The sequence below is a fragment of the Nicotiana tomentosiformis genome, chromosome 3 (assembly GCF_000390325.3).
Source record: "Nicotiana tomentosiformis chromosome 3, ASM39032v3, whole genome shotgun sequence".
In the NCBI taxonomy this organism is placed as follows: Eukaryota; Viridiplantae; Streptophyta; class Magnoliopsida; order Solanales; family Solanaceae; genus Nicotiana; species Nicotiana tomentosiformis.
Genome location: NC_090814.1, coordinates 5,836,125 through 5,861,547, shown reverse-complemented (window position 1 = coordinate 5,861,547; position 25,423 = coordinate 5,836,125). Strand labels below are relative to the sequence as shown.

The 25,423-nt window shown below is 33.7% G+C and overlaps 2 protein-coding genes across 4 annotated transcripts; both read left to right on the top strand.

The window, feature by feature from the left end:
- The first annotated feature begins 4,024 nt into the window (after window positions 1–4,024).
- Window positions 4,025–4,651, top strand: LOC138907299 (uncharacterized). Its single transcript, XM_070197892.1, has one exon. The coding sequence runs from the start codon at window positions 4,025–4,027 to the stop codon at window positions 4,649–4,651; it is 627 nt and encodes a 208-aa protein (XP_070053993.1).
- A 5,268-nt stretch (window positions 4,652–9,919) lies between these two features.
- Window positions 9,920–15,517, top strand: LOC104095115 (putative pentatricopeptide repeat-containing protein At5g37570). 3 transcript variants are annotated; one of them, XR_011414563.1, is made up of 4 exons: window positions 9,920–10,070; window positions 12,021–13,917; window positions 14,454–14,909; window positions 15,046–15,517. XR_011414563.1 is itself a non-coding variant. In XM_018770408.3 (2 exons), exon 2 carries the CDS (start codon window positions 12,250–12,252, stop codon window positions 13,921–13,923), a length of 1,674 nt encoding a protein of 557 aa, XP_018625924.1. In that variant the 5' UTR covers window positions 9,920–10,070; window positions 12,021–12,249. The 3 variants fall into 3 exon arrangements, 1 of the variants encoding a protein (XP_018625924.1); XR_011414564.1 differs by having other exon boundaries at window positions 9,936–10,080; XM_018770408.3 differs by lacking the exons at window positions 14,454–14,909; window positions 15,046–15,517 and having other exon boundaries at window positions 12,021–13,923.
- Window positions 15,518–25,423: the final 9,906 nt, after the last annotated feature.

Sequence of the window (25,423 nt, the reverse complement as noted above, 5' to 3'; positions counted from 1 at the left end):
AAATATTTATTGTAGTGTAGTTTATAAATATTTCTTAAGTTTTTTCATAGTTTTACTTTTAACGTATTATTTCAAACTTTGGCTTATAATTTTTGGATGCTCCAATAAATTTTATAGTCCATAAATATTAGTAAATCAAATAAATTCTAAACCAAAATCAAATCAATACTAATGCTAATAAAACATTCAATTCAATTGTATTATGAATGAAAATAGTATTGGATATCTATTTTTTTAGTTTTTCCATGGTTTAAATAAAATGTATAGCTTATTTTTCTTTTAGTGGTTAGTCATGTAAATAATAGTACTTATTAGTCGTAATTTTAAATTATGTTTGTTTTCATTATGGCTTATTAATAATATTTATTTTATGCAATTTTATTATCTTTATTGTTGAATATTTTAGGACAATGCCATGACGCATCTCATATTTATGTTATTTTATTGAAAAACGTCTTATATAGTTCTGTCTTACTAGGATTAAAGAAATATTTGGAGCACAAATTTTACATTTTGTGCTATGAAGAAAAAATCAAAAAAACCCGAAATATCCGAAAAAAATCGAGATTAAAAAATCCGACTTTTATTGGTTTGGTTTGGTATTTAGATTTAATAATCCGAGACAATTGGTTTGATTTGGTAATTAGAAAATCCGAACCAACCCGACTTATGTACACCCCTACTCACTATTTCTGCTTTCCCTGCCCAAACACTTTGTGCCCAACATTTTATGCTTATGTGAAGAAAATAATTCTTATGTTTTTTTTTTTTAGTTAGTTGTTAGTCTTAGCTTACCTTAGTGGTTTGGGATCCTTGAAAGTATTCGTGTTCTTGCTCCTTGAGGTGAGAAACTAGAAGAAAATTCATATTTGGATGTACTTAACTACTTATAGCTTCAAGGCATTTGGGAAATGCGCTATAGAGCCCAAATTAGCAAGACGGTAAAGTTTATTTTGGGCTCGATTTACAACTTTATTTTCCAAATTAGCAAGTCGATCATAAAATTTTGTAGAGAACACTAAATGACGATGTTGATACAACTTTCGTTAGATTTTATATTATATGCTTTTGGAATCCGCATAATCTAATGACGTGATGCGAGTTTAAATGATTTCTCTACTCATAAATGAATAGCTTGGTTACACTTATACTTGCTAGACATGTCTTAATAGACTTCTAACATAGTCAATCTACTCTCAATCATTTTATCACCCAACATATATATATATATATATGAAATTAAGCCCTCACATTTATCAATTTGCATACATATAAGTCAACTTAGGTCTGGAGTAATACAATTGTGAAAAGTTATATAAAAAGAGAATTAGTAAGTTTAACCGTTCAATCTGCAAATTTGCCTTGCAAGGAGAGAGGAGAAGTTAGAGTGCTCAAAGTGATTGAAGAAATTTAGTAGCATAGTGAAAGCAATTTTTGCAAATTCGGCTAAGATTATGATTAGAATGATAGAAGAAACTTATAATGTTCCTTTAAATTTAGAGTTAATACCCTAAAAACCCCTTAAACTATCATATTTTTATCAGGTTCCTACTTAAACTATTCGGTATCCCCAAAACCCCCCTCAACTATATTGTCTTTCATATTAAAACCCCCCTTGTTGCTGACCTGGCATAACGTGTGTAAGCACTCTCTTGAGAGCGCGTGACAACTGAAAAAAGCCATCAAAATGGCTCATATGACAGAAAATAATGGCTAATTAGCCTAACCCTCTTTCACATTTATTTTTAATAAATATTCTCATTATTTCAGTTATATCCACCTTTATTCCTATTTTTTCACCATTCTTCCTTATTTTTTTATATTTCTTCTTTATTTTTCACCTTTTTCTTCATTTTTAACCTTTTTTCTTAGTTATCCATATAGATTTCATCTGGAAAAATTTCTACGAGACTTGTTTCCTTTGAAATGATTTATTCCCTTTCTTGTTTTAATCTTCTTTCATGTCTTACACATATTATTGAAAGAATACCAATTTAAGTCTTCTTATTAAACTCAACACCTTGTAGAGAATAAAGTTAAATATCTTGAACCTTCTTTATGTAATCTGGAATTAGAGAATGTAATTGTTGGCCAATTAATTTTTTATTTGCGAAATTTTATTCTGTGTAATCCTTTTTATGTAATATAAGATGATTTTTAAAAAATGTAACACTATATACCTTTATTTATATTTTTACTATGCTACAAAATGAATATAAATAAGAACTTATTAAATTGGAGTTAGCATAAAGCACAAACACAATTAAATCTAAAATTAACACAGTACATTAAATATTATTTTGACCAAAACTCCTAAAATTAATCATTTATTCGAGAGTAATACATCATGAGTAAACTATAGATAAAACTTTTTACAAACCATAAGTTAATATTGTTAGACATATGCATCTTTAAAAGCTCAACATGGGGTTTTAATATATATGGAGAATATAGTTCAGAGGGGTTTTAGGGATACCAAATAGTTTAAGTAGATAACTGACAAAAATATAATAGTTTAGGCGGGTTTTAGGCTGAGTTAAATAGCCATGTATAGTGCTACGTGATACGTTTTTTAAATAATTAGGATCGTGTACTGCACGCACCTCTAAGAATGCAATGAAGAGTTTTTAATATGAAGGGCAATATAGTTCGGAGGTTTGGGAACACCAAATAGTTTAAGTAGAAAACTGACAAAAATATGACATTTTAGGGGATTTTAGGGTATTAACTCTTAAATTTAGTGTCAATGAATTTAAGTCCTTCGATATTATTGTAATGAGTTGTAATGATCTGAAACAATGATTATGAAAAAAATAACTTCTAGAGAATCCAATCAGGAAAAATCATTTTTTATTGGCCACACTTCACTCCTTTCATTCTTATGATACTCAACTCAGGTAAAATTAAGTGATTTTTTTTTGTTACAAAAATAGTTTAGTCATTTTATAATACTTTGATTGTTATGAATATGTTAAAGTGGATGTCCATTGAATACTCTTAGACATCCCTATTCCATGAATCATTTGAGTTCATGTACTTAGTTAATTCATCACTTAATATTTGTAACCTTTAGGTGTATTTTTGTAACTTTTCATGTATCTTATATCCTATAAATAGGGTATTTTTTATCCTATGAAGTACATAGAAGAAACACACTTGAATAAAATAACTTCTACATTCTCATCATATACATCTTGTCTCCGTTAGTATATTGTTCTATTTTGCTCTCATTTCTTAATACGTTATCAGCACGAGGTTCTAACCAACTGAGGTTATCTGCTTCATCCGAATTTTATCTTCTTTCTAAAAGAGGTAGTCAGTTTCTTTTCCGATTCAGGTATACATTCCTATGTTTATAATGTTTCTATTAGGATCTTTCTTTAACCTGCAATTTAATTACTATATGCATAACTTGTTTTGAATATGATTATAATAATTGCATTGGTATGAAAACAATAAGTTTCGGTTAAATTGATATTTCATTATATAAACTACGAAGAATTTTAATCCTACACATAAATAAATAAGTATTAAAATTGAATTACAATAATTAGACTAATTAAGCTTGTATCCAAATATTCTAACAGAATATGCATTTAGAAGGAATTCTTGCAAAAATTTTAAAAGGTTTAAATATGTCTCCAATAAATTTATCACCTAAGTGTACAAACTAATTAATGACTTTAAAATTAACGACTGAACTAATAGATGAATCGTATTGAATGTTGAAACTAGTCAGAATTGATATCATCTAGTTTTATGCCTACTTAGCTTATTGAAACGTATTCTAAGTAGAACAAAATTATACTAGTACATATTAATTCAACTTATTTATTCTATGAAAATATACTTACATGTCTAAAGTTTTTGTGGTTAATATTAAACACTAATTTATCATCGCACTGCACATAATTATTTGTTTGGTAATTTTACATATGGAATATTAATACACGATTATGTACTGCACTGAATTGATAATAATTCTTGTCATTCTAATTCACTTATTTCTATGATAGTTTTCACTATGTCGAATTTGTCAAAACTTGAATTTATGGCACTTGACATCTCTAGGAATAACTATTTGCCATGGGTACTTGATGCTGAAATTCACCTTGACGCTAAAGGTCTTGGTGACACTATTAAAGAAGAAAATGAAGCATCAAGTCAAGATAAGGCGAAAGCCATGATTTTCCTTCGCCATCATCTCGATGAAGGGTTAAAAAGTGAATATTTAACCTTGAAAGATCTATTTCAATTATGGACTAGTTTGAAGGAACGATATGACGACCTAAAGGCCACGGTATTGCCAAGAGCTCGTCGTGAGGGGATGCACTTACGACTACAAGATTATAAGACCATAAGTGAATATAATTCTGATGTATATAGAATAATTTCCCAACTAAAATTTTGTGGGGAACCTATGAATGATGAGGACATGCTGGAAAAGACTCTTTTCACTTTTCATGCCTCAAATATGGTGTTACAGCAGCAATACCGTGAAAAGGGCTTTAAGAAATATTCTGAGTTAATTTCATGTCTTTTGGTGACTGAACAACATAATGCCCTTTTAATGAAAAATCATGAAACCCCTCCCCACTGGATCAGCTCCATTTCCAGAAGCGAATCTGGGAACGATAGATCCAAAGTCTGAAAAAAGATAAAATAATTATCGTGGCCGTATAAATATACGTGGGCGTGGCAAGGGGCGAAATAATAATCGCCATGGTGGTGGTCGTTATAAACAAGAGAACAATAAGAGTTCTCAGAATAATCCTTCAAAAGGCAAAGGTAATGTTTGCCACCGATGTGGTATGAAAAATCATTGGGCACGAATTTGTCGTACACCTGAATATTTTGTCAAACTTTATCAAGCATCTATAAAAGGGAAACAAAATAAAGTTGAGACTCACTTGACTTTTCAAAATGATGTTGAGGCGGCCCCTATGAATAATCATGATAAAGTTGAAGCAAACCTTGCCTATAAAAATGATATTTTTGAAGGCCTTGCAGATATTACTCATTTAGAAGCTAGAGACTTCTTGAGCATCATAACTGAAGACTTATTATTGAGAAAAATTATAAGAATAAATGTATTTCTTTTTATGAAGTTCATATTTTGAATAAAACTTTTTATGTTGTCAGTATTTAATTTCATAAATGTAGTTTCTTTTGTTCTTAAATTTTTCAATATTACTTACGATGTATTTTTTATTTTTTTGAAGAATATGAAAACTTCCTAGTCTTCAGTTGGCCGTATGAATAATAAAGAAGAAATATGTCTTCTGGATAGTGCTACGACGCACACCATATTAAAAGATAAGAGATATTTCTCTTATTTAATTATGAAAGAAGCCAATATCATAACAATATCTGGTAGTACAAAATTAATTGAGGGCTCTGGAAGAGCGACTGTATTACTACCAGGAAGAACTATATTGGCTGTTAATGATGCATTATATTGTAGTAGGTCTTAGAGAAACTTGTTGAGTTTTAAAGATATTCGCCAAAATGGCTATCATATTGAGACCACCAATGAAGGAAATGTTGAATACCTTTATATTACTACAATAAAAGCGGAAAAAAAGTATGTGCTTGAAAAGCTTCCCGCATTTTTCTCTAGATTATACTACACTAATATTAGTGTAGTTGAATCACATGCCATAGTAAACAAGGAGTTTACTAATGATTTTATTATTTGGCATGACCGGTTGGGCCATCCCGGTTATAATATGATGCGCAAAATAATTAAAAATTCACATGGTCATTCATTGAAGAACCAGAAGATTCTTCAAACTAAAGAATTCTCTTATGCTACATGTTCTCAAGGAAAACTGATTATTAAACCATCAGTAATTAAAGTTGGAGTTGAATCTCCTGCATTTTTGGAACGTATACAGAGTGATATATGTGAGCCCATACACTCTCCATGTGGACCATTCAGATATTATATAGTTTTGATAGATGCATCTACAAGATGGTCACATGTGTGCTTGTTATCAACCCGCAATTTGGCCTTTGTGAGGTTACTAGCTCAATTAATAAGATTACGAGCACAGTTTCCAGATTATGCAATTAAGACACTTCGTCTTGATAATGCTGGTGAATTTACGTCTCAGGCCTTTAATGATTATTGTATATCAACTAGGATAACAATTGAGCATCCAGTTGCTCATGTTCATACTCAAAATGGTCTAGCGGAATCATTAATCAAATGCCTCCAATTAATTGCTAGACCAATGCTTATGAGAATAAAACTTCCCATTTCAGTATGGGGCCATGCTATTTTGCATGCAGCAGCTCTTGTGCGGATCAGACCTACAAGTTATCATAAAGTCTCCCCAATACAATTGACTTTTGGTCAGGAGCCAAATATTTTCCATCTTAGAATATTTGGATGTGCAGTATATGTTCTAATTGTTCCACTACAACGCACAAAGATGGGACCCCAAAGAAGATTGGGGATATATGTTGGGTATGAATCTCCTTTTATTATAAAATATTGGGAACCTATAACTGGAGATTTATTTACGGAAAGATTTACTGATTGTCATTTTGATGAATCAGTATACCCAATATTAGGGGGAGAAAATAAGCAGCTATAAAAGGAGATAGATTGGAATGCATTATCATTATCTCATTTAGATCCTCGAACAAATCAATGTGAACACGAGGTTCAAAAGATAATTTATTTGCAAAATACTGCAAATCACCTACCTGATGCATTCACTAACCTACCAAGGGTGACTAAGTCACATATTCCAACTGCTAATGCTCATATTCGAATTGATGTCCCAGTTGAACAATCTATAAATGCAAATGAGTCTAAGCCACGCTTGAAACGTGGTAGACTAATTGGTTCCAAAGATAAAAATCCTCGAAAGCGAAAAGAAGCAAATGATTTAGGAGATCATAATATGGAGGTAATTACTCAAAAAGAGCCCTGTGACATAACAAATGATAAGACCTCAAAGGAGGTCCAGGTATCTGAAAATAATAAGAATGAAGAGATCTCAATAAGTTATGTCTCTAGCATTCACTAACCTACCAAGGGTGACTAAGTCACATATTCCAACTGCTAATGCTCATATTCGAATTGATGTCCCAGTTGGACAATCTATAAATGCAAATGAGTCTAAGCCACGCTTGAAACGTGGTAGACTAATTGGTTCCAAAGATAAAAATCCTCGAAAGCGAAAAAAAGCAAATGATCTAGGAGATCATAATATGGAGGTAATTACTCAAAAAGAGCCCTGTGACATAACAAATGATAAGACCTCAAAGGAGGTCCAGGTACCTGAAAATAATAAGAATGAAGAGATCTCAATAATTTATGTCTCTACGGCAAAAAGGTGAAACCGAAATAATATTATTGTCGACAATATTTTTGCTTATAATGTTGTTGTTGAAATAATGCAATAAGATGAGGATCTTGAACCAATATCTGTCGATGAATGTAGACAGAGAAATGATTGGCAAAAATGGAAAGACGCTATCCAGGCAGAATTAACGTCACTTGAAAAACGTGAAGTATTCGTACGTATAGTCCGAACACCTGAAGGAATAAAGCCAGTGGGATACAAATGGGTTTTTGTGCGAAAACGAAATGATAAAAATGAAGTCGTTAGATATAAAGCACGACTTGTGGCACAAGAATTTTTGCAAAGACCTGGCATTGATTATATGGAGACATATTCTCCTATGGTGGATGCAATCACTTTTAGGTATCTTATAAATTTGGCAGTCCATGAAAAACTTGATATGCGTCTAATGGATGTTGTCACAGCCTATTTGTATGGCACATTAGACAACGAAATTTATATGAAAATCCCTAAAGGGCTTAAAGTTCCCGAAACTAATAAAAGTTTTCAGGAAACTTGTTCAATAAAGCTTCAAAAATCCTTATATGGATTGAAACAATCAGGGCGAATGTGGTATAATCGCATGAGTGAGTATTTGCTGAAAGAAGGGTATAAGAATAATCCAATTTGTCCTTGTGTATTTATAAGAAGATCTGGATCTGAATTTATTATAATCGCTGTGTATGTTGATGATCTAAATATCATTGGAACTCCTGGGGAACTTCCAAAAGCAGTAGACTGTTTGAAGAAAGAGTTTGAAATGAAAGATCTTGGAAAGACAAAATTTTGTCTTGGTCTACAAATTGAGCATATGAAAGATGAAATTTTTGTCCATCAATCAACTTATACTGAAAAGATTCTAAAGCGTTTTTATATGGATAAAGCACATCCATTAAGTATCCCGATGGTTGTGAGATCACTTGATATAAATAAAGATCCATTTCGACCTCATGAAAATGATGGAGAGTTTCTTGGTGATGAAACTCCATATCTTAGTGCAATTGGGGCACTAATGTATCTTGCAAATAATACTCGACCTGATATAACTTTTGCAGTAAGTTTATTAGCAAGATTTAGTTCCTTTCCAATAACAAGACACTGGAATGGTGTTAAGCATATTTTTAGATACCTCATAGGGACTATTGATATGGGATTATTTTATTCTTATGAATCCGATTCACAATTGATTGGTTATGCAGATGCAGGTTATTTGTTTGACCCACATAAAGTCCGATCTCAAACAGGCTATCTATTTACTTGTGGGGGTACAACTATTTCATGGTGTTCAACAAAATAAACTTTAGCTGCTACATCTTCCAATCATGCAGAGATAATAGCTATTCATGAAGCTAGTCGAGAATGTGTATGGTTGAGATCAGTGACTCAACATATTCAACAATTGTGTGGTCTTTCTTTAAAAATGAAGATTCCAACGATATTGTATGAAGACAATGCTGCTTGCATAGCTCAACTTAAAGGAGGATATATCAAAGGAGACAGAACAAAGCACATTTCACCAAAGTTCTTTTTCACACATGATCTTCACCAAAATGATGAGATAGATGTTCAACAAATCCGTTCAAGTGACAATCTAGTAGATTTATTCAGTAAGGCATTGCCAACATCAACATTTGAGAAGCTGAGACATAAGATTGGAATGCGCCGTCTCCGAGATATCAAATAAAGTTTTTATCAGGGGGAGTATAATATGCGCTGTACTCTTTTTCCCTTAACCAAGGTTTTGTCCCAATTGGGTTTTCCTGGTAAGGTTTTTAATGAGGCAGAACTCAATGCGTATTATAAGATATGTGTACTCTTTTTCCTTCACTAGGCTTTTCCCACTAGGTTTTCCTAGTAAAGTTTTAACGAGGCACATTATCTTTTAGATGGACATCCAATGGGGAGTGTTATGAATATGTTAAAGTAGATGTCCATTGAATACTCTTAGACATCCCTATTCCATGAAAATGGTTCATGTACTTAGTTAATTCATCACTTAATATTTGTAACCTTTAGGTGTATTCTTGTAACTTTTCATGTATCTTATATCCTATAAATAGAGTATTCTTTATCCTATGAAGTACATAGAAGAAACACATTTGAATAAAATAACTTCTACATTCTCCTCATATACAGCTTGTCTCCGTTAGTATATTCTTTTATTTTGCTCTCATTTCTTAATATTGATGAAGTTGACTGATTTTTCGTTATAAAAAATAATTTACTAATTTTGCTACAGTAAAATAAAATTTAATTAATCATTTATGAAATTAACTCAATTCACTTTACACATTACTCACTACGTCCCAAATTAGTAGTCACTTTAGCTCAAGATTTTCGCAAAATAATTATCATTTTTGAAATTCAAGACTAAATTTGTTAATTATTTCAAACTATCCCTTAATATTAAAGAAGTAAATTTTATGTTATACTAGTTATTATTATTATTATTATTTTTAATGGGCATAAGAAGAGGTAAAACGAGTTAAAATGTGACGGGAGAGTAATTCTTTATATTACTTTTTGGGGTCGAAAAATAATTATAAGAACTTAGGTGGGTAATCTCAAAACATCAGGAGATTTTTTACGAAACCAAAGGGAGCCAAGCTAGGCTTTGAACTAAAAGAGGATTGAAAGCAAGCAGAGCAGCGGCGCCTATTGTCTCCCCGCTGGTCGGTCGGAGAATCATGTCGGCGCGTCGCTCATTGTCTGGTATTTATCGGTATTTTATGTTGCTAGTATTCTTCTCTTTTACTATTTTTCACTACTTTCTAATTCTTTATATTTGCTTTCTGATTTTAATTATTCTTCTTTTAATGCATTTGGTCTCTATATTTCTTTCCTTTGAAAACCCTTTATGGTGATATGTGAAAAAAATAGAACAAAACGGGGTGGGGTGGGGGCTTCTAAGTGGAAGTGAAAATTGTCTCTAAGAGTAAAAGATGAATCTTTGCATGATATGAAGTATTGGGATAGATAAATGCAAATTAGTTTGGTAAAATGTGTTCCATATTACTTGTCTTTTTATAGTTGATATGTGTTTTAATGGTATAGTTAGCCTAGGCACATATATGTGTGCATTATAGTTGATAATGCAATACTAGGTCAATAAAGTGAGTGGAGAATCATGAGCTCTCAAGTCCTAGCAGAGGAAAAAATACTAGGTCATTTACCTTATCCAAAAAAAAGAAAAAAAGAATTACGAGGCAATTTTTTCTCATCTAGCTAACCCTTGGTGAACAGAGTTATCCGGTACCTATGTTGATGGAGATAGTAGGTACCCGGAATATTAGTCAAAGTGCGTATAAGTTAACCCGGACAGGACCGTCATTAAAAGAAAATGTACTGTATCCTCCTCCTACTCATGTCTCTGACTAGGTATTGTATAGATATTGATGTTCAGTGCTATATAGCTTAAGGAAAGGGTCACTATCAGGGGCGGAGCCACAGTACGTGTTACGGGTTCGGCCGAACCCAGTAACTTTGGTCCAAACCCTATATTTGTCATAAGAAATTCATTGAATATGTGCAAAAATTTCGAACCCAGTAACTTCAAATTCTGGCTCCGCCTCTGGTCACTATGAGGGTCAGAGAAGAGGAAATTTCAGCAAACAGATTACAGTTTCGCTTGACTAATGTGCAGTTTGTGTCAGCAAGTGAACACATGAAGTGTTAGTATGGATGAAAATTTTATAAATCTGAATTCGGAGAAGTTTGAGTGGCTTATGTGACAAATTGATAGCTGTAGTAGTGTTAACTCGTAAGTTTGGGATCTCTTTCCTGTCTGCCCTGAAAAGAGGAGCCTCGACTCTCCCCTCCTCCCCATCTTTGGCCAAAGCAGCCATTGGACTCACTCTTTGCTGCTAGCTGAAGTCTGTTTGATGTTTGTGTCTTGGTTTATTTTCTACCTAATTTACATTCATAAGATCAATAAGTCGGTTAAATTCTGAATCTTCGCTAAAAGTCTTTTTTCCATAGTTGCTTGGTGAGTAAAAGGGAAATAAAAGGCACAACACCATTCCTGTCCAACCTTCCACTCTTTTTCTTTTTGGGTATGGTTTTGTTAGATTGTGAAACTTAATTTTTGTGACATACGGTCCAACTCCTAAAAATCCAAATGTACACTTTCAGGCTAAATCCAGCCTAAATAATATGAATTAGTCAAGAGAGCCTATGAAAGTGCTGTTAACAAGAACCTTAATGGGGCGGGTACCTATATTTTATGATTTCAGGAGATAAGAGAGCCTATGAAAGTGCTGTTAACAAGAACTGCACGGGGCGGGTACCTATATTTTATGATTGAAAAATTGCCTTTTTTTTTGAGCAAAAGGTAATTGTACATTCATAAAACTCTAGCACGAAGAGAGTGCTAGGACAAACATACTTACAAGATGCAATAATTTTCCTTACATTTTCTATGACATATCTATTTACACCAAATAGATAAAAGATATAAACAAGTAAACTTTAGTGAAGATATTGCAGCTCCGATTTAAAGGGTTAGTTTTCGACAGCTCTTAGGTTCCGAAGTCGTGGAAGTTTGAGGGCTTTGCCGCACTATACTTTGTTTTCTTGTACTTTAGTTATCTCCATATACACGTGTGTGTGTCACCTTTTATTCTCAGTCACACAGCTGTGATATGCTTTCTGTTTTTTGAACAGGTGAAATTTCATCTATTTACTGGCAACAAAGGATTCCTTCTTTTGTCTTATGAGAATGCATCAAGAATATTATATCGTGGGACACATAACAGACTACTCAGTCCATGCCATAGAATAATTGGAGTGGAAACAAAAACCAAATAAGCTCCGCACTCTTAGAGGAGTCTGCCCTCATCTCCAACGAAAAAGAAGCAATGTGGAGGCACTATCACCTGCTAGTTCTGAGGCTATGTCTTTGATTAGCAAATGCTTAACAACTTCTGCTGAACCATCATTTTCACTGTCCATACCGCTTCTGAATCTGTTGAGAGCGTGCAGAACCGTAAAAAACCTTCAGCAAGTCCACACCCACATAATCCAAAAAGGCTACGAGCAAGACCATTTTATCATCAACCAGTTTATATCGCTCTGTAACACTTTTTCCTCCGATGTCTCTTATGCGACAAGTGTATTTGAGCATGTCATTCAGCCCAATGTTTATGTCTGGAATACATTGATTAAAGGGTATAGCAAACATTCATCCTTTGCTGATTGCTTCCTTATCTTGAAACAAATGAAAAGAAGTATGAATGTGATACCTGATAAGTATACTTTTCCTTCGCTGGTCAAATCTTGTTCTAGTGCCTTGGCTTTGAGGGAAGGTCAGTCCGTTCATGGGTTGATAGTTAGATATGGAACTGATAGTGACGTGTTTGTAGGGTCCAGCTTGATTGATCTTTATGGGAAGTGCAATCAGATTGAGTATGCACGTAGAATCTTTGATGAAATGCCTCTAAGGAATGAGGTTACATGGACTGCTATGGTCGTTGGCTATATATATTTTGGTGATTTATCGCAAGCGAGGAAATTATTTGATGAAATGCCCCATAAAAATATAGCCTCGTGGAATGCAATGATTAGTGCATTCGTGAAGTTTGGTGATTTGCTTAGTGCCAGGAAATTGTTTGATAGTATGCCTGGCAAAGATGTGGTATCTTTTACTACTATGATTGATGGTTATGCTAAGGCTGGTGACATGGCATCAGCGAGGTTCCTGTTTGATCAGTCTTTTGACAGAGACATAATATCCTGGTCTGCTTTGATATCTGGGTACGCTCAGAACGGGCAGCCCAATGAAGCTCTCAAAATTTTCCATGAAATGTTGTCAATGAATGTTAGGCCAGATGAGTTTATAATGGTAAGTTTGATGTGTGCGTGTTCCCAGTTAGGTCGCCTGGACCTGGCAAATTGGGTAGAACATTATATGAGCCAGAATTCATTTGATCTTAATCAAGTGCATATAGCTGCAGCCCTCGTGGATATGAATGCTAAATGTGGGAATATGGAAAGGGCGACAATGCTGTTTGAGGGGATGCCTAAGCGTGATCTAGTATCATACTGTTCAATGATACAAGGCCTGTCTATTCATGGTTGCGGTTCTCAGGCTGTAGTTTTCTTTGATAGGATGCTGAACGAGGGGCTCGTGCCTGATGATGTTTCCCTTAAGGTAATTCTGACTGCTTGTAGTCGTGCAGAACTTGTTAAGGAGGGTTGCCGCATATTTAATCTAATGATAAACAAATATCCTGTTAAGCCTTCTCCGGATCATTATGCATGCGTAGTAGACCTTCTTGGAAGATCAGGAAAACTTAAAGATGCGTATGAACTTATAAGGTCAATGCCCATTGAACCTCATGCTGGTGCCTGGGGTGCACTTCTTGGTGCTTGTAAGCTACACTGTGACATTGAGGTAGGGGAGGAAGTATCCCATAGACTTTTTGAACTTGAGCCTCAAAATACTGGTAATTACGTACTTTTGTCAGACATCTATGCTGCGGCAAATCGGTGGTTAGATGTTGCGTTGTTGCGTCAGAAAATGAGTGAGAAGGGTCTTAAGAAGATACCTGGTTGCAGTTGGGTATGAAACAATCCTTAACACTTTGTCCTATTACTGTTCATGTCTTCATGTCCTGTTTTACGTGTTTTCCCTTCATTGGAAAATTAGTCTATCTGCTTTTATCCCTTATTGCACATTTTGAGTCATTTAACTATTACATTAGTTGACTTCTTCAAGAGCACTAAAATTTGGAACTGTTTTACTTGTTGCTGGTATGAATATAGTTTGAACTAGGAGTGGAGAGATGCTTTTTTTACTTATTGAATTACTTTATTTGATCAGCCTGACGTTTTTTCTAATGTGGTTCCCTTTTAACCAGTGCCTTTTATTATAATGTTTCAGCCTTCTTTATCAACTAATAATAACGAGAAAAACTATTCCAGTTTAGGATAGTCACCTTTATTTTTCAGTTGGAATAGTCTATGCATCTCCCAAATACTTTTCTTCTCAGCTTTTACCTATTAAGCGCGAAATTCTTTAATGTTATTTGTTTTGTAATTTGATAGCCAAGTTGAACCTCTTTCTGATTTTTTCTTATTTTACTTTGTGGGAATTAGGTATAATGTGATGGCAATTTGTGGACACTCGTTGAACAAGGAACTACAGAAGGAAATCAAAGTGGAAAAAGTGGCGAGTTGAACTAAACCAGTTTCCCATGAGTCAGGCTGCATACATGACTGAAAATTCAGATTTTTCGCACATGGAACTGGATAGTTTACTATTACAGAGAGGCTTGATCACTTTGATTAGTGGGGCAGATAAGCATGTATATGCAGATTTATTTTAAATCCAGTAGATTGAGAAGAAAATTTTCGTGATACTTGAATTTTGTCTACTGTGCTGAGCATCAGACCATCCGCTTCACTATTGGTTTCAGACAGGGTTTAAAGAGGGAAATTCCCATTGAAAGCCAACATGCTGAGGAATTGTTGGTCCTGTTAAATCAATTTCGTGCAATCAATGTCCAGTTACCGGAGCACTAGTGGAACAGTTTTTGGTTTGGCTTATATCAGGTATTAAATGTTTCATCCTTATCTAAAAAGTGGTTAATATCTCTTTTCTTTTTTCCATCTCTTTTGTATTTTTTGAGTGGTTATATGTATATCAATATTCGAGTAACTTGTTCATTTTTTTTTGCTTGTTGTGCAGCTATTTAGAAATTAGAGGATGAAGCTTTGCAGTGCAAGAAGAAAAAAGAAAGGCCTTTAGTTCAAGAATGGATCAACTCATAAACAGCTCCAATGAAAAATCGTGGTTTCTAGATTGACAATTACAATTTGATTAGATTTAAATTTCACTTCTGTCCCATATATCAAAGAGCTACTAACCAGAGTTCAGAGGCAGTTTTTGTGATTCTCTGACTTAATATCTAAATTCTTATATTATACTCCCCGTTTCAGTTTATGTGAACCTATTTCCTTTTTGGTCCGTTCCACTTGATTGTGCACGGCTGGGATCGGTAGGTCCTTGACGACTAGCTAATCTACATCATTGCTATGGCTCTTTCTTCGGTCCCTAACTGTAAGTTCTCTGTGGCTATGCTGTGTATTCTGCAAGAAAAGGTTGTATTGTTTTAAATGATTCTATTATTAGTGGAGATGAAGGATGATGAATATGATTAGATGGAACTCCCATATTAAAAATAAGGCAAAATACATTAACATCCTCTTAAAGTTGTCCATACTTTTCACTTAAACAGGCCTTTACTGTGTCATTTAGACACAAAAAACTGACATGACAATGCAAGTGTTTCTCACAATTTTCAAGGGTGGGAAATGGTCCGAAAAAACAAATTCCTCATACTTCCTGCCGGAAAATTTTCTGGTGAATATTTCTTTTAATTTTTTAGATCTTTCACTCATTACTATTATCTTCACCTTTAAATCTGGGCACACCACTAGAAATTTCTTCTCTTTCTGACTCACCAATTTCAACTACAAAATATATCACTCACCAATTTGCAGACAATAATCATGAGTCTTTTAACCAGGTTCTTTCTTCTCAAGCTCTAACAATGGGCTGTGGGAATTTTCTTGACAATTTATTCAAATTAGTAGATAGATTTCAGTTCTCAACTCTCAAAAACAAGTATCATTTGTTCTCAATCAACAACTATTCGATAATAATCTAGGTTACATTCTCAAATTTCAAGTTCGAATGACCATCAATGGAGGTCTCAAAGTTGGAATAACTCCAAACTCTTCCAAATGGTCTCCTACTCAAACAAATAACCCCAACTCATATTTCAATCAGGGTCCAAATTGTGAAACTATATTTAATAGTTATAATTCCCCAACTCAAAAGCACATAGAGAAAACGAAAAGAAAAAACCAAACGGAGAAAATCCCATCAAATCAAATCATATGGAGCAGCTTAATAAAAAAAATCCAAATGAAGTACATTAGCTACATGCTTCACGAGCAACGTCGAGAAATGGGTTTGGAACGTCGAAGAGGATACGATGATTTTTCCAGCCAAAGAAGATGAACGGGGGTCGGGGTTTTGTTTTTCTTCTAGTTCTTTTTCTTTTTTTAAAAGTTTTTTTTGTTAAGTTAAATCCAGGTGTCTTCCTTTTATTCGTTATTCTAGTGTGTGAATTACACACCTTTTATTAATTTTGTGTCTAAATGACATAGGCCTGGTTAAAACGTTCAAATGGAACATACTGGATTGTTTAAGTGAAAAAGTGTGGACAACTTTAAGGGTTGTCGATGTATTTTGCTTAAAAGAATCCTTTACCTTGTATAAATATATACTTGGGTTTCATATGCTCTGCAAACTTTGATGCCTAGTACTTTGCCAAAAACGGAGAAAAGGGGTTGATATGTTTATTACTTCTAAAAGAAAAGGTGCTGCTGCACCTATAATTACCAAACTGTGACGAACTTCTACAAAATTTTACTCCTTTTGAACATGAAAATATTGCCAAACTTTTTGGTCTCCAATTTTGCCTGTGGCTTCTAACTTTTTAGACATTTATTAATATGCAATAAATATTTCATATTGTCATTATGGTGATCTTAACAATTAACACCATAGGGAGAAGTAGAAGGCCATTTAGAAAACACGATCTGTTACGTTCTTTATGTTGTTGTACGAACTGCAAAATGTGATTTTGAATTCTGTAAATGCAGTTAAATTAATGAGTTAAATCACATGAAGAATAGAGAGTCCAACTTTTACATTTTTTAGATGTTTAAACTGCATGTATTTATTATCTTGTCCAGTTTAAGCCAGCTGACAGATTAGATGATCGAAGACATATCTGTGTCCTGAGATGAAAATCATGATAGCTTTTTAGCACTGGTTGGTGACTGTAAATTTGCCTTCCGGCTGTTAAAACTTGCTTCTAAATCAGTTTGCATCCTCTAAGCCACTTCTCAATATTTCACTCCTTTTCTGCAATACTTTGCTTATGTTTCTTTTCTTCAAGCTCAATCATGCCGATGTAGCAGTCCTTCCACCCCTAATAATTAGAAAAAATTGAACATGCATAGTCAAAATGACTTGAAGAAATTCTGTAAAAGAGTGCATTAAGAAATTAAGATAGCACCGTTTGTCTTTAAAATTGTGTTATGGGATTAGCTCTTCATTATACACCTCTTTATTTTTGAACAATTCCCTCAACATAAAGAGAAAACTAGTTATTTATGATATCAAGTAAGATATCAAGTACTCCAATTCAAAATTGGAGTGGAGCTACTAGGATCATCTATAATTGATATATGAAGTTATTGTGCATTCTTTCTTATATTTGTTTCGTTGGGAGCTCCACATTGTGTTCCTATTGAGTCTTAATTTTATCTATTTAATTATTTGTCAATATTATTTTTCAGCCCACCTATTTATTCTGAATATGATGACTGCAATTTGTTATCAATTTTAATTGTGTCCTTTTCTTGCGAGAAACTGTGTTAGATAGAGATTTTTCATCAAGATCATGTAATTTGTTCTCAAGTATAATTTCTTACTCTTTTATTTCTGATTCCAGAATCACATTGAAGTATTTCTCACTTTTCATGAGTGATCAGCAATTCGCATCCAACACACTGAAAGTACAGATTTTCTCCACCTCTTTCTCACATCCTTCAAGAAACTTAATGTAGACCTACTCCGGCTGCTGCGTTACTAGACAATTTAACACGCCATTCCATCATTCAGCGCTTAAAGTCTTCATAGTGTGCGAACTCTTTGAATGAACCAACCACCTGTTTCCAATGTAACCTATAAGGAACCAAGAACTGCAGAAAATTTCAGTGGCATAGAGCCACACAACTTGATGTATGAGCACCTATTCTTCATTTTGGTCAACTGCACAAAAGGTTATTCACATGCTACAGTGAGGTAGGGAAAGATTAATTCTCAATTAGTGTTGTCACTTGTCATTTCTTTCTAGTGACTTTTCCATCTTATGTGTACTTATTGCAATCTTGAGTTGATATTTGTGATAACTTCCCTGTTCTCCATCTTTGACTTAGACGTTAAAGATTAAATTTTCGCCTTTGTTGTTGAAAAGCCAGGACCTATTGAGAATCTATTCTGGTCCCGCCTTAACCTATCTTACGCTTTCTTGGTCTTTTCTACCGATTTTTGGTTGTGAATTAGGATTAATCCAAGAACATTGGTATTCAGTTATCTTTTCGATGATCTTAATGTACTTCAGATTTTGCTTTCAGCTGAAGATGAAGGACACATCAATAGTACACTTGTCTTGGTTAATCAGTTCCTCAGATTTTTCAGTTGAGAATTCCTGTTTTTGGCGTTTTTAAAACGCTAAAAAACGAGAAACGGTCATTGCCGAAGCGATGACTATCGTTCATTAGATCGTTTTTTATGCCTACAAAATTAGGTGATTTGAAGCTAGTCACCTAAATTCATGCAGATGACGTGGACTATAGTACACGAAAATATGGTAATCGTTGTGAATTCCTGTTTTTTGGCGCTAAAATGCCAAAACAAAAAGAACGGTCATGCCGACGTGATTGACTATTTTTCATTAGGTTGTTTTTTATGGGCTTGGCGATTCGGATCCGGTCATCCGAATTCATGTAGATTGCGTGGATTATAGCACGCGAAAATTTGGAAATCATCCTGAATTCCTGTTTTTAGCCCTAAAATGCCAAAAAATGAGGAATAGTCATGCCGAAGTGATGATTATTGTTCATTAGGCCGTTTTTTATGGACCCACAAAATGTTAGTCGATTCGGAGCCGGTTGCCCGAATTCATACGGATTGGCGTGGACTATAACACATGGAAATATGGAAATCGTCCCGAATTCCTTTTTTTTTGGGCCATAAAATGCCAAAAACGAGGAACGGTCATGCCGAAACGATGAGTATTGTTCATTGGGTCGTTTTTTATGGGCCCATAAAATTTTAGGCGATTCGGCACCGGTCGCCCGAATTTATGCAGATGGTGTGGACTATAACGCATGATAATATGGAAATCGTCCTGAATTTTTGTTTTCTGACCCTAAAACGCTAAAAAACGAGAAACGGTCATGCCGAAGCGATGACTATTGTTCATTAGTTCATTTCTTATTGACCCGCAAAATTTTAGGCGATTCGGAGCTGGTCGTCCGAATTCATGCAGATAGCGTGGACTATTATAACACACGAAAATATGGAAATCATCATGAATTCTTTTGTTTTTGCTCTAAAACACCAAAAAACGAGGAACGATGATGCTGAAGTGATGACTAATGTTCATTACGTCGTTTTGTGATGGGCCCAAAAAGTTTTAGGCGATTTGGAGCCGGTCACCCGAATTCATACGGATTGGCGTAGATTATAGCACACGAAAATATGAAAATCGTCCCGAATTCCTGTTTTTGGCCATAAAATACTAAAAAACGAGGAAAGGTCATACCGAAACGATGAGTATTGTTCATTAGGTCGTTTTAATGGGCCCGTAAAATTTTAAACGATTCAGATTTGGTCGCTCGAATTCATGCAGATGACATAGACCATAACACACAAAAATTTGGAAATCGTCCCGAATTCCAGTTTTTTGACCTTAAAACGCCAAAAAGAGGAAATGTCATGCTGAAGCGATGACTAATGTTCATTAGGTTATTTTTTATGGGGCCCACAAAATTTTAGGCAATTCGGAGCCGGTTGGTGTTGTCTCAAGTTTTTGTGCCAAATGGTAAGTTTTGGATCCTTTCAACTAAATGGTGAAAAGAGGAAGAAAGACATCATCATTGAGTTATGTGAAGTTTTACATATTTATTGTGTAATTGTTCATGGTCTCAAATGTACATTGATATAGTATATAGTTTGTTGGAAATCATGGGCAAAAGAAACAAGGAGAATTAAGAGAGTTGTATCCTAACCGATTAAATCTCCATCCTAATTCTTGCTCTCTAAAGAATGTAAACCTTCAAAATCTCAATAAAGTTGGAATTCATATTCATTAGGATCATGGTTATTCCTATTTTTATATTAAGTTGAAATTAAGTTAACTCAGTTGTTTTTATATCATCAGCTTGGTATGTAAGGGGTTAGAGTTAGATTTATGTTTGCTACCATGTCATACTCTTTCTTTCTAGCTCATTTTCATCCTTTTTAATTTGCCTTTAAGTGCTCGTGAGATTTATTTAGAGTAAAAAATAAAATCTGGCGTTAAAATGGCAGACTTGTGATTTTCATTTTGTTATTTCGCAAATGGCAATGAAGATGGGCCATGTTAGATTGCATCATTTTGATCATGATTTTAAGTAATTGGCTTTTTTACACGCTTAATCATTTTTTTAACTATTATTTTAAAAAATAGCATCATTTATTGTTTATTCCATAAAGAGCACTTTTTTTTATCATTATTAGCATATTATAAAAATTAAGCTAACATTCAATAAGTTAACTGACTCACCAATCACAAGAAGTACTTTTTTTGTCCATCTCCATTCTCCCTTTCCAACATTCATCTTCTTCACTCCATTTTTGAAAATCTGATGCATATGTGAATGCCACCTAATCAAGATGTATTGATTTATATGTCTTTTATACTTTGTATATTAAGTATCACTTTAATTCAAAATATATTTTTATGTATATAATTGTTGTATATTTATTTGTGAAGTGCCATCTTATTTTAATATGTATTTTTAATGTATATTTCAAATATATTTTATATGTCAAGTTTCATTTTAATTCAGGATGTATTTTTTATGTATATTTTTTTTTTTTGTATATTTATATGCCATCTTAATTAAATTTAAGATATATTTTTTTATGTATATTTCATATGTCTAAGTATCATATTAATTGAAGATGTATTTTTTATGTATATTTTTTGTATATTTTATATGTGTTAATTCAATGTATATTTTTTATATATATGTTTTATATATTTTAACATATATTATTATCGAAGTAAGATCTTTATGTTAAGAAAGGAAGAAAGAAGGAAGAGAAAAACTTAAGAAAGATAATGAAAAAGAAAACGAATGGAACAATTTTAGAAAATATATTGGCTTCGGCAGAAAACAAAATTAAGAAGATGAAGAAAAAGAAGGAAAGCTAATAGATAAAGAGAGAAAAAACGCATGATTTTTGTACAAAGAATTATTGACTTTCCATTCAAATTGCTTATGTTTAGGAATTAGTAATTAATATTCTTATTTTAATGAAATTGTTTGCTACAAATATAAATATTTTCCTGCCACAACTGTAATATTGGATTTCATGCTAAAAATTTATTATATTTCTTTTAAACTGTGACAGTTATATAAAGTTCCAATTTTAATTCAATATCAAGATTTAGATTTTGATAACATTGGGTTTGGGCGAGTTGGCTTCTTTTTGGTGTCCAGTAGAACATAAGTAGAAATAGTGTGGTTGGCCAGTTTTTGGCATGGTATTTAGATGGTATTTAGAGTTTATCCAACATTTTAAATATTGAGCAAAAAAAGCCAGCTTTCAATTAAAATTAGCATTAAAGAACCTTTTTGCCTTTTGATCTTCATCTTCTTCCTTTTGCCTTGATACTCAAATGCATAGCGGAGCTATCGTTATAGTTATGAATTCAACAAAATCCAGCAAATTTAGCTCAAATTATATTTTGTATTAAACTGAATAAAAAAGATTGTGGTTCAAAATCTAGAAGCTAAAGATCTTGGCTCCGCCCCTCTTCAAGTTGAAAGGCCAGCAGTTAGAGAGACAATATAGTTGCAGTTACTTAGTACCTTTCATCTATTCATTAATTCCTACATTATGCAATTGTTACTGCATTTTTCTCTTTGTAGTTGAGTGTAATCTTATGCTATAGCATTCTTTATAAGGAAGGAAGGTACATTCTTTGTAAGTTGAGTTTAATCATGTTCAATTGGTCATATACAGTGATTATTTGTTCCAATTGTATATTTTTCTCATTTATTTATTTTTTCTTTTTGTTTAGAATATTGAATTTGAATAAAAGGAAATAGAGTTGCGGCAAAATTTCGAAAAAAAAGTAGATTCCAAAAAAGCAAGCGAGCTTAAATAATAAGTTGAAATCGTACATATAATTTTAAGTGAATTTTCATGCACTTCATGACATTTCATATCATGTTGACATCTAATTCAAGCGAGAAAAGACTCAAGTTGAGCAAAAAATGAAACAAAATAACAAAGTTTAGAAAATTTTAGGGGCACCAAAAAACTCATAAATTTAACCGGATAAATATAAGGAGAGCTTACTGAATTAACACTATAAAGGCACAATTTAAGAATTATAATTGCTCTAAAGAATTATGTCCAATTTTGAGGTCTTTGTATTGATAAGACATCAGAGCATCCAACGCATTGTAGGGGATAGAAGTTAAGGGAAAGACTCAACGTCTTTTGTAGGGTTTGCTTTAAGTCTTTTTCTTTAAGTTCTTTCATATGGTTGGCAAGTGAACTGAGAGAATTGATCAAAATTTACTAATAATAAATATTTTCATTTTTTGAATATGGAAAAGTTAAACAGAGAAAAAAAATTAAATGTTTCCACTTAATTTCTGTTAACTTTCACCTATAGTGCGTTGAATGACAAACTGACTTATGATCAAGAACTCACAAGTATTTTTTTAGAAGGAATTACAGTCAAGAACTGTATTGCATTTATACAACCGCTTTAGGAAGCTCTTGTTCAATTTTATTTGCTTGAATATATGGATGTGTCAATTTGTAATTGCCAAATCTAAACCTCGTTATTTTATTTCAAAAATTAACTAAGGGAATTCGCTAAAGTCCTACTTCATCACTCTACAAGAGAATAAAGTAATGATCACGCCCAACTATGCCTTATATAAAGGACTTAGTGGTCGTTGCAAATATATTCCGGCTAATAAGTCCGGTGTCGAATCCCACAGGGAATTAACCTATCAAACACAACTACTAGACTCACATAAATTCACGCAATCAATCTTCAGAAATATTTAAGTAACAATTTGGGTTTTTATTAACTAAATATTACGTAATAAAAATACAATAATTAATACCTAACTACGAACGGGTTGTAAACAAGAATTGGAATGATCTAAGGTTGTGATTTTCCCTATTGTCGGAATCTTTTCCGCTACGTTTTCTACAAATTTGCCTAAGTCTTCTCTACCGACCATGAGCACTCTAACTGTCGTAACTCTCTCCCGAGTAATTACCATAATTTACTAGATATATTCTCCCGAATTACGCTAGCTGGCATTAAGTACAGCTCACTCAGATCGCACCAAAGTTTCGTTATCCCTAATCCCACCTTTAAACCTCTGTATTGATCCCTCATATACGTTTAGGAGTGATGTTGTTCAAAAACTACCTAAATATGTACTCTCTCCCGAGTAATACATACTAAATAGGCACATCTAATTGAGGGCCCTTCAATCAACCACAAGACTAATATAGTTGAACAAATAGAGAAAATACTACGGTAAATTTATATTAACGTAACAAGAAAATCATCCTTTAATAGGTTCCATCAAAACCTTAGACTATGGATTTAGCTACTCATGATCAAAGTAACAATATCCAAAGTATGTTGCATAATAAAAGTACAAGATAAAGATAAGGTGATGTAGACATTGTTGACTCTAACTCCCGGCGATTGTTCTATGAGCTATCCTTGCCTCAGGTTGCAAAAGTCCCTTCAAGTAGCGTTTTTAGGTCTATTTATATGTGTAGGAAAAGACCTAAACGTGTAGGCCAAGTCCTAGTCAAACCCGTAAACGAATTAAGTCTTCAAAACTTGGATTGGACCTGGCCCCAGTCCTGGCGTCGCCAGCCTAACGCCTGATGAACCTGGCTCCAGACCTGGCGTCGCCAGCCTAACGCCTGGTTTTGCTTGGCCTTTGCTTTACGTCACCAACCTAACGCCTGATTCAAGCCTGGCGTCGCCAGGTTCTCTCATTCACTGCTCCCGCACACGCTTTCGACTTGTAGGTCTCCTTTTTCTTCTACTTTTATCTCCAATTCACCTACACATAAAATGGACCCTATTACACGCAAATAAGATGTATTTTATCAATAAAGCGTATAAAAATGCAAGGCGAATAATGTGCTAAACCATGAATTATAGCCACACATCAATATCCCATACTTAAATAATGCTCGTTCTCGAGCAATCAAACTACACTCATAGACACAACCTATTAAGCAATTCCCTTAACTCCTTGCACCAAGAATATTTAAAATAGTCTAAGCACCACGGTGTAACATCCTCGCCTCAAGATTTGACTCGCATACCATGACTTATTTACAAATCACTTACTTACTCTAACATGGAGGTCAATAACATTACCTTTCCTTTATGAATCATGTGCCCTCACCCAACAAAGAGCTCAATTCCACACACGATGAAGTTTAAGAACGTAGGAACTCAAGATAGGAAAAATTCACTCGCTCTCAGAAATAACATTCATATGCCATAAATGATGCACCATAGGCTTGCCCGTAGTATAATACTCTACTAATCGAGTTAATTCAATCTAAGATCAAGTAGAACTTTCATTGGTTGTAATGTAGGCTAAGGGTCGGGTAGGATACATTTGGATATGAGTGACTACACCTCCCTTAAACACTTTGATACATATACTTTAATACACAGCCCATACTTATGTCAAACCCAACATTCCACCCTTACTTCAATTTATATTACTCCATATTTCTTTAAGCACACGTATATTAAGAGTCGCCACTTATCAAAGAATATTCTTTTTCACAGCAATACAACTATTTTTTCTTTCTTTCTTTCTTTCATTTTTCAATTCAAGCGGCTCTTACTTTTTCAAAACAGTGCACCTTTCTCCTTATTTCATTAGTTCCACTCAAAAACCAAACCAACCGCACCACACTTTAACTTTTACAAAGTTCATAACAATTCAAGTGCTCATTAGAGGTGAAAAGGTTCAAACAGATGGTTAATTCAAACAATTAGGTAAGGCTTGTAGTGTGGTTGCCAAAGAAATAGGATTACAAGCTCAAAGGGGTTAACTACGTTACATAACCTTTAGGTGGGTGAATTATATATATCTGGCTTAACAAAGAAACGCCTATATCACTTCTCAGACTG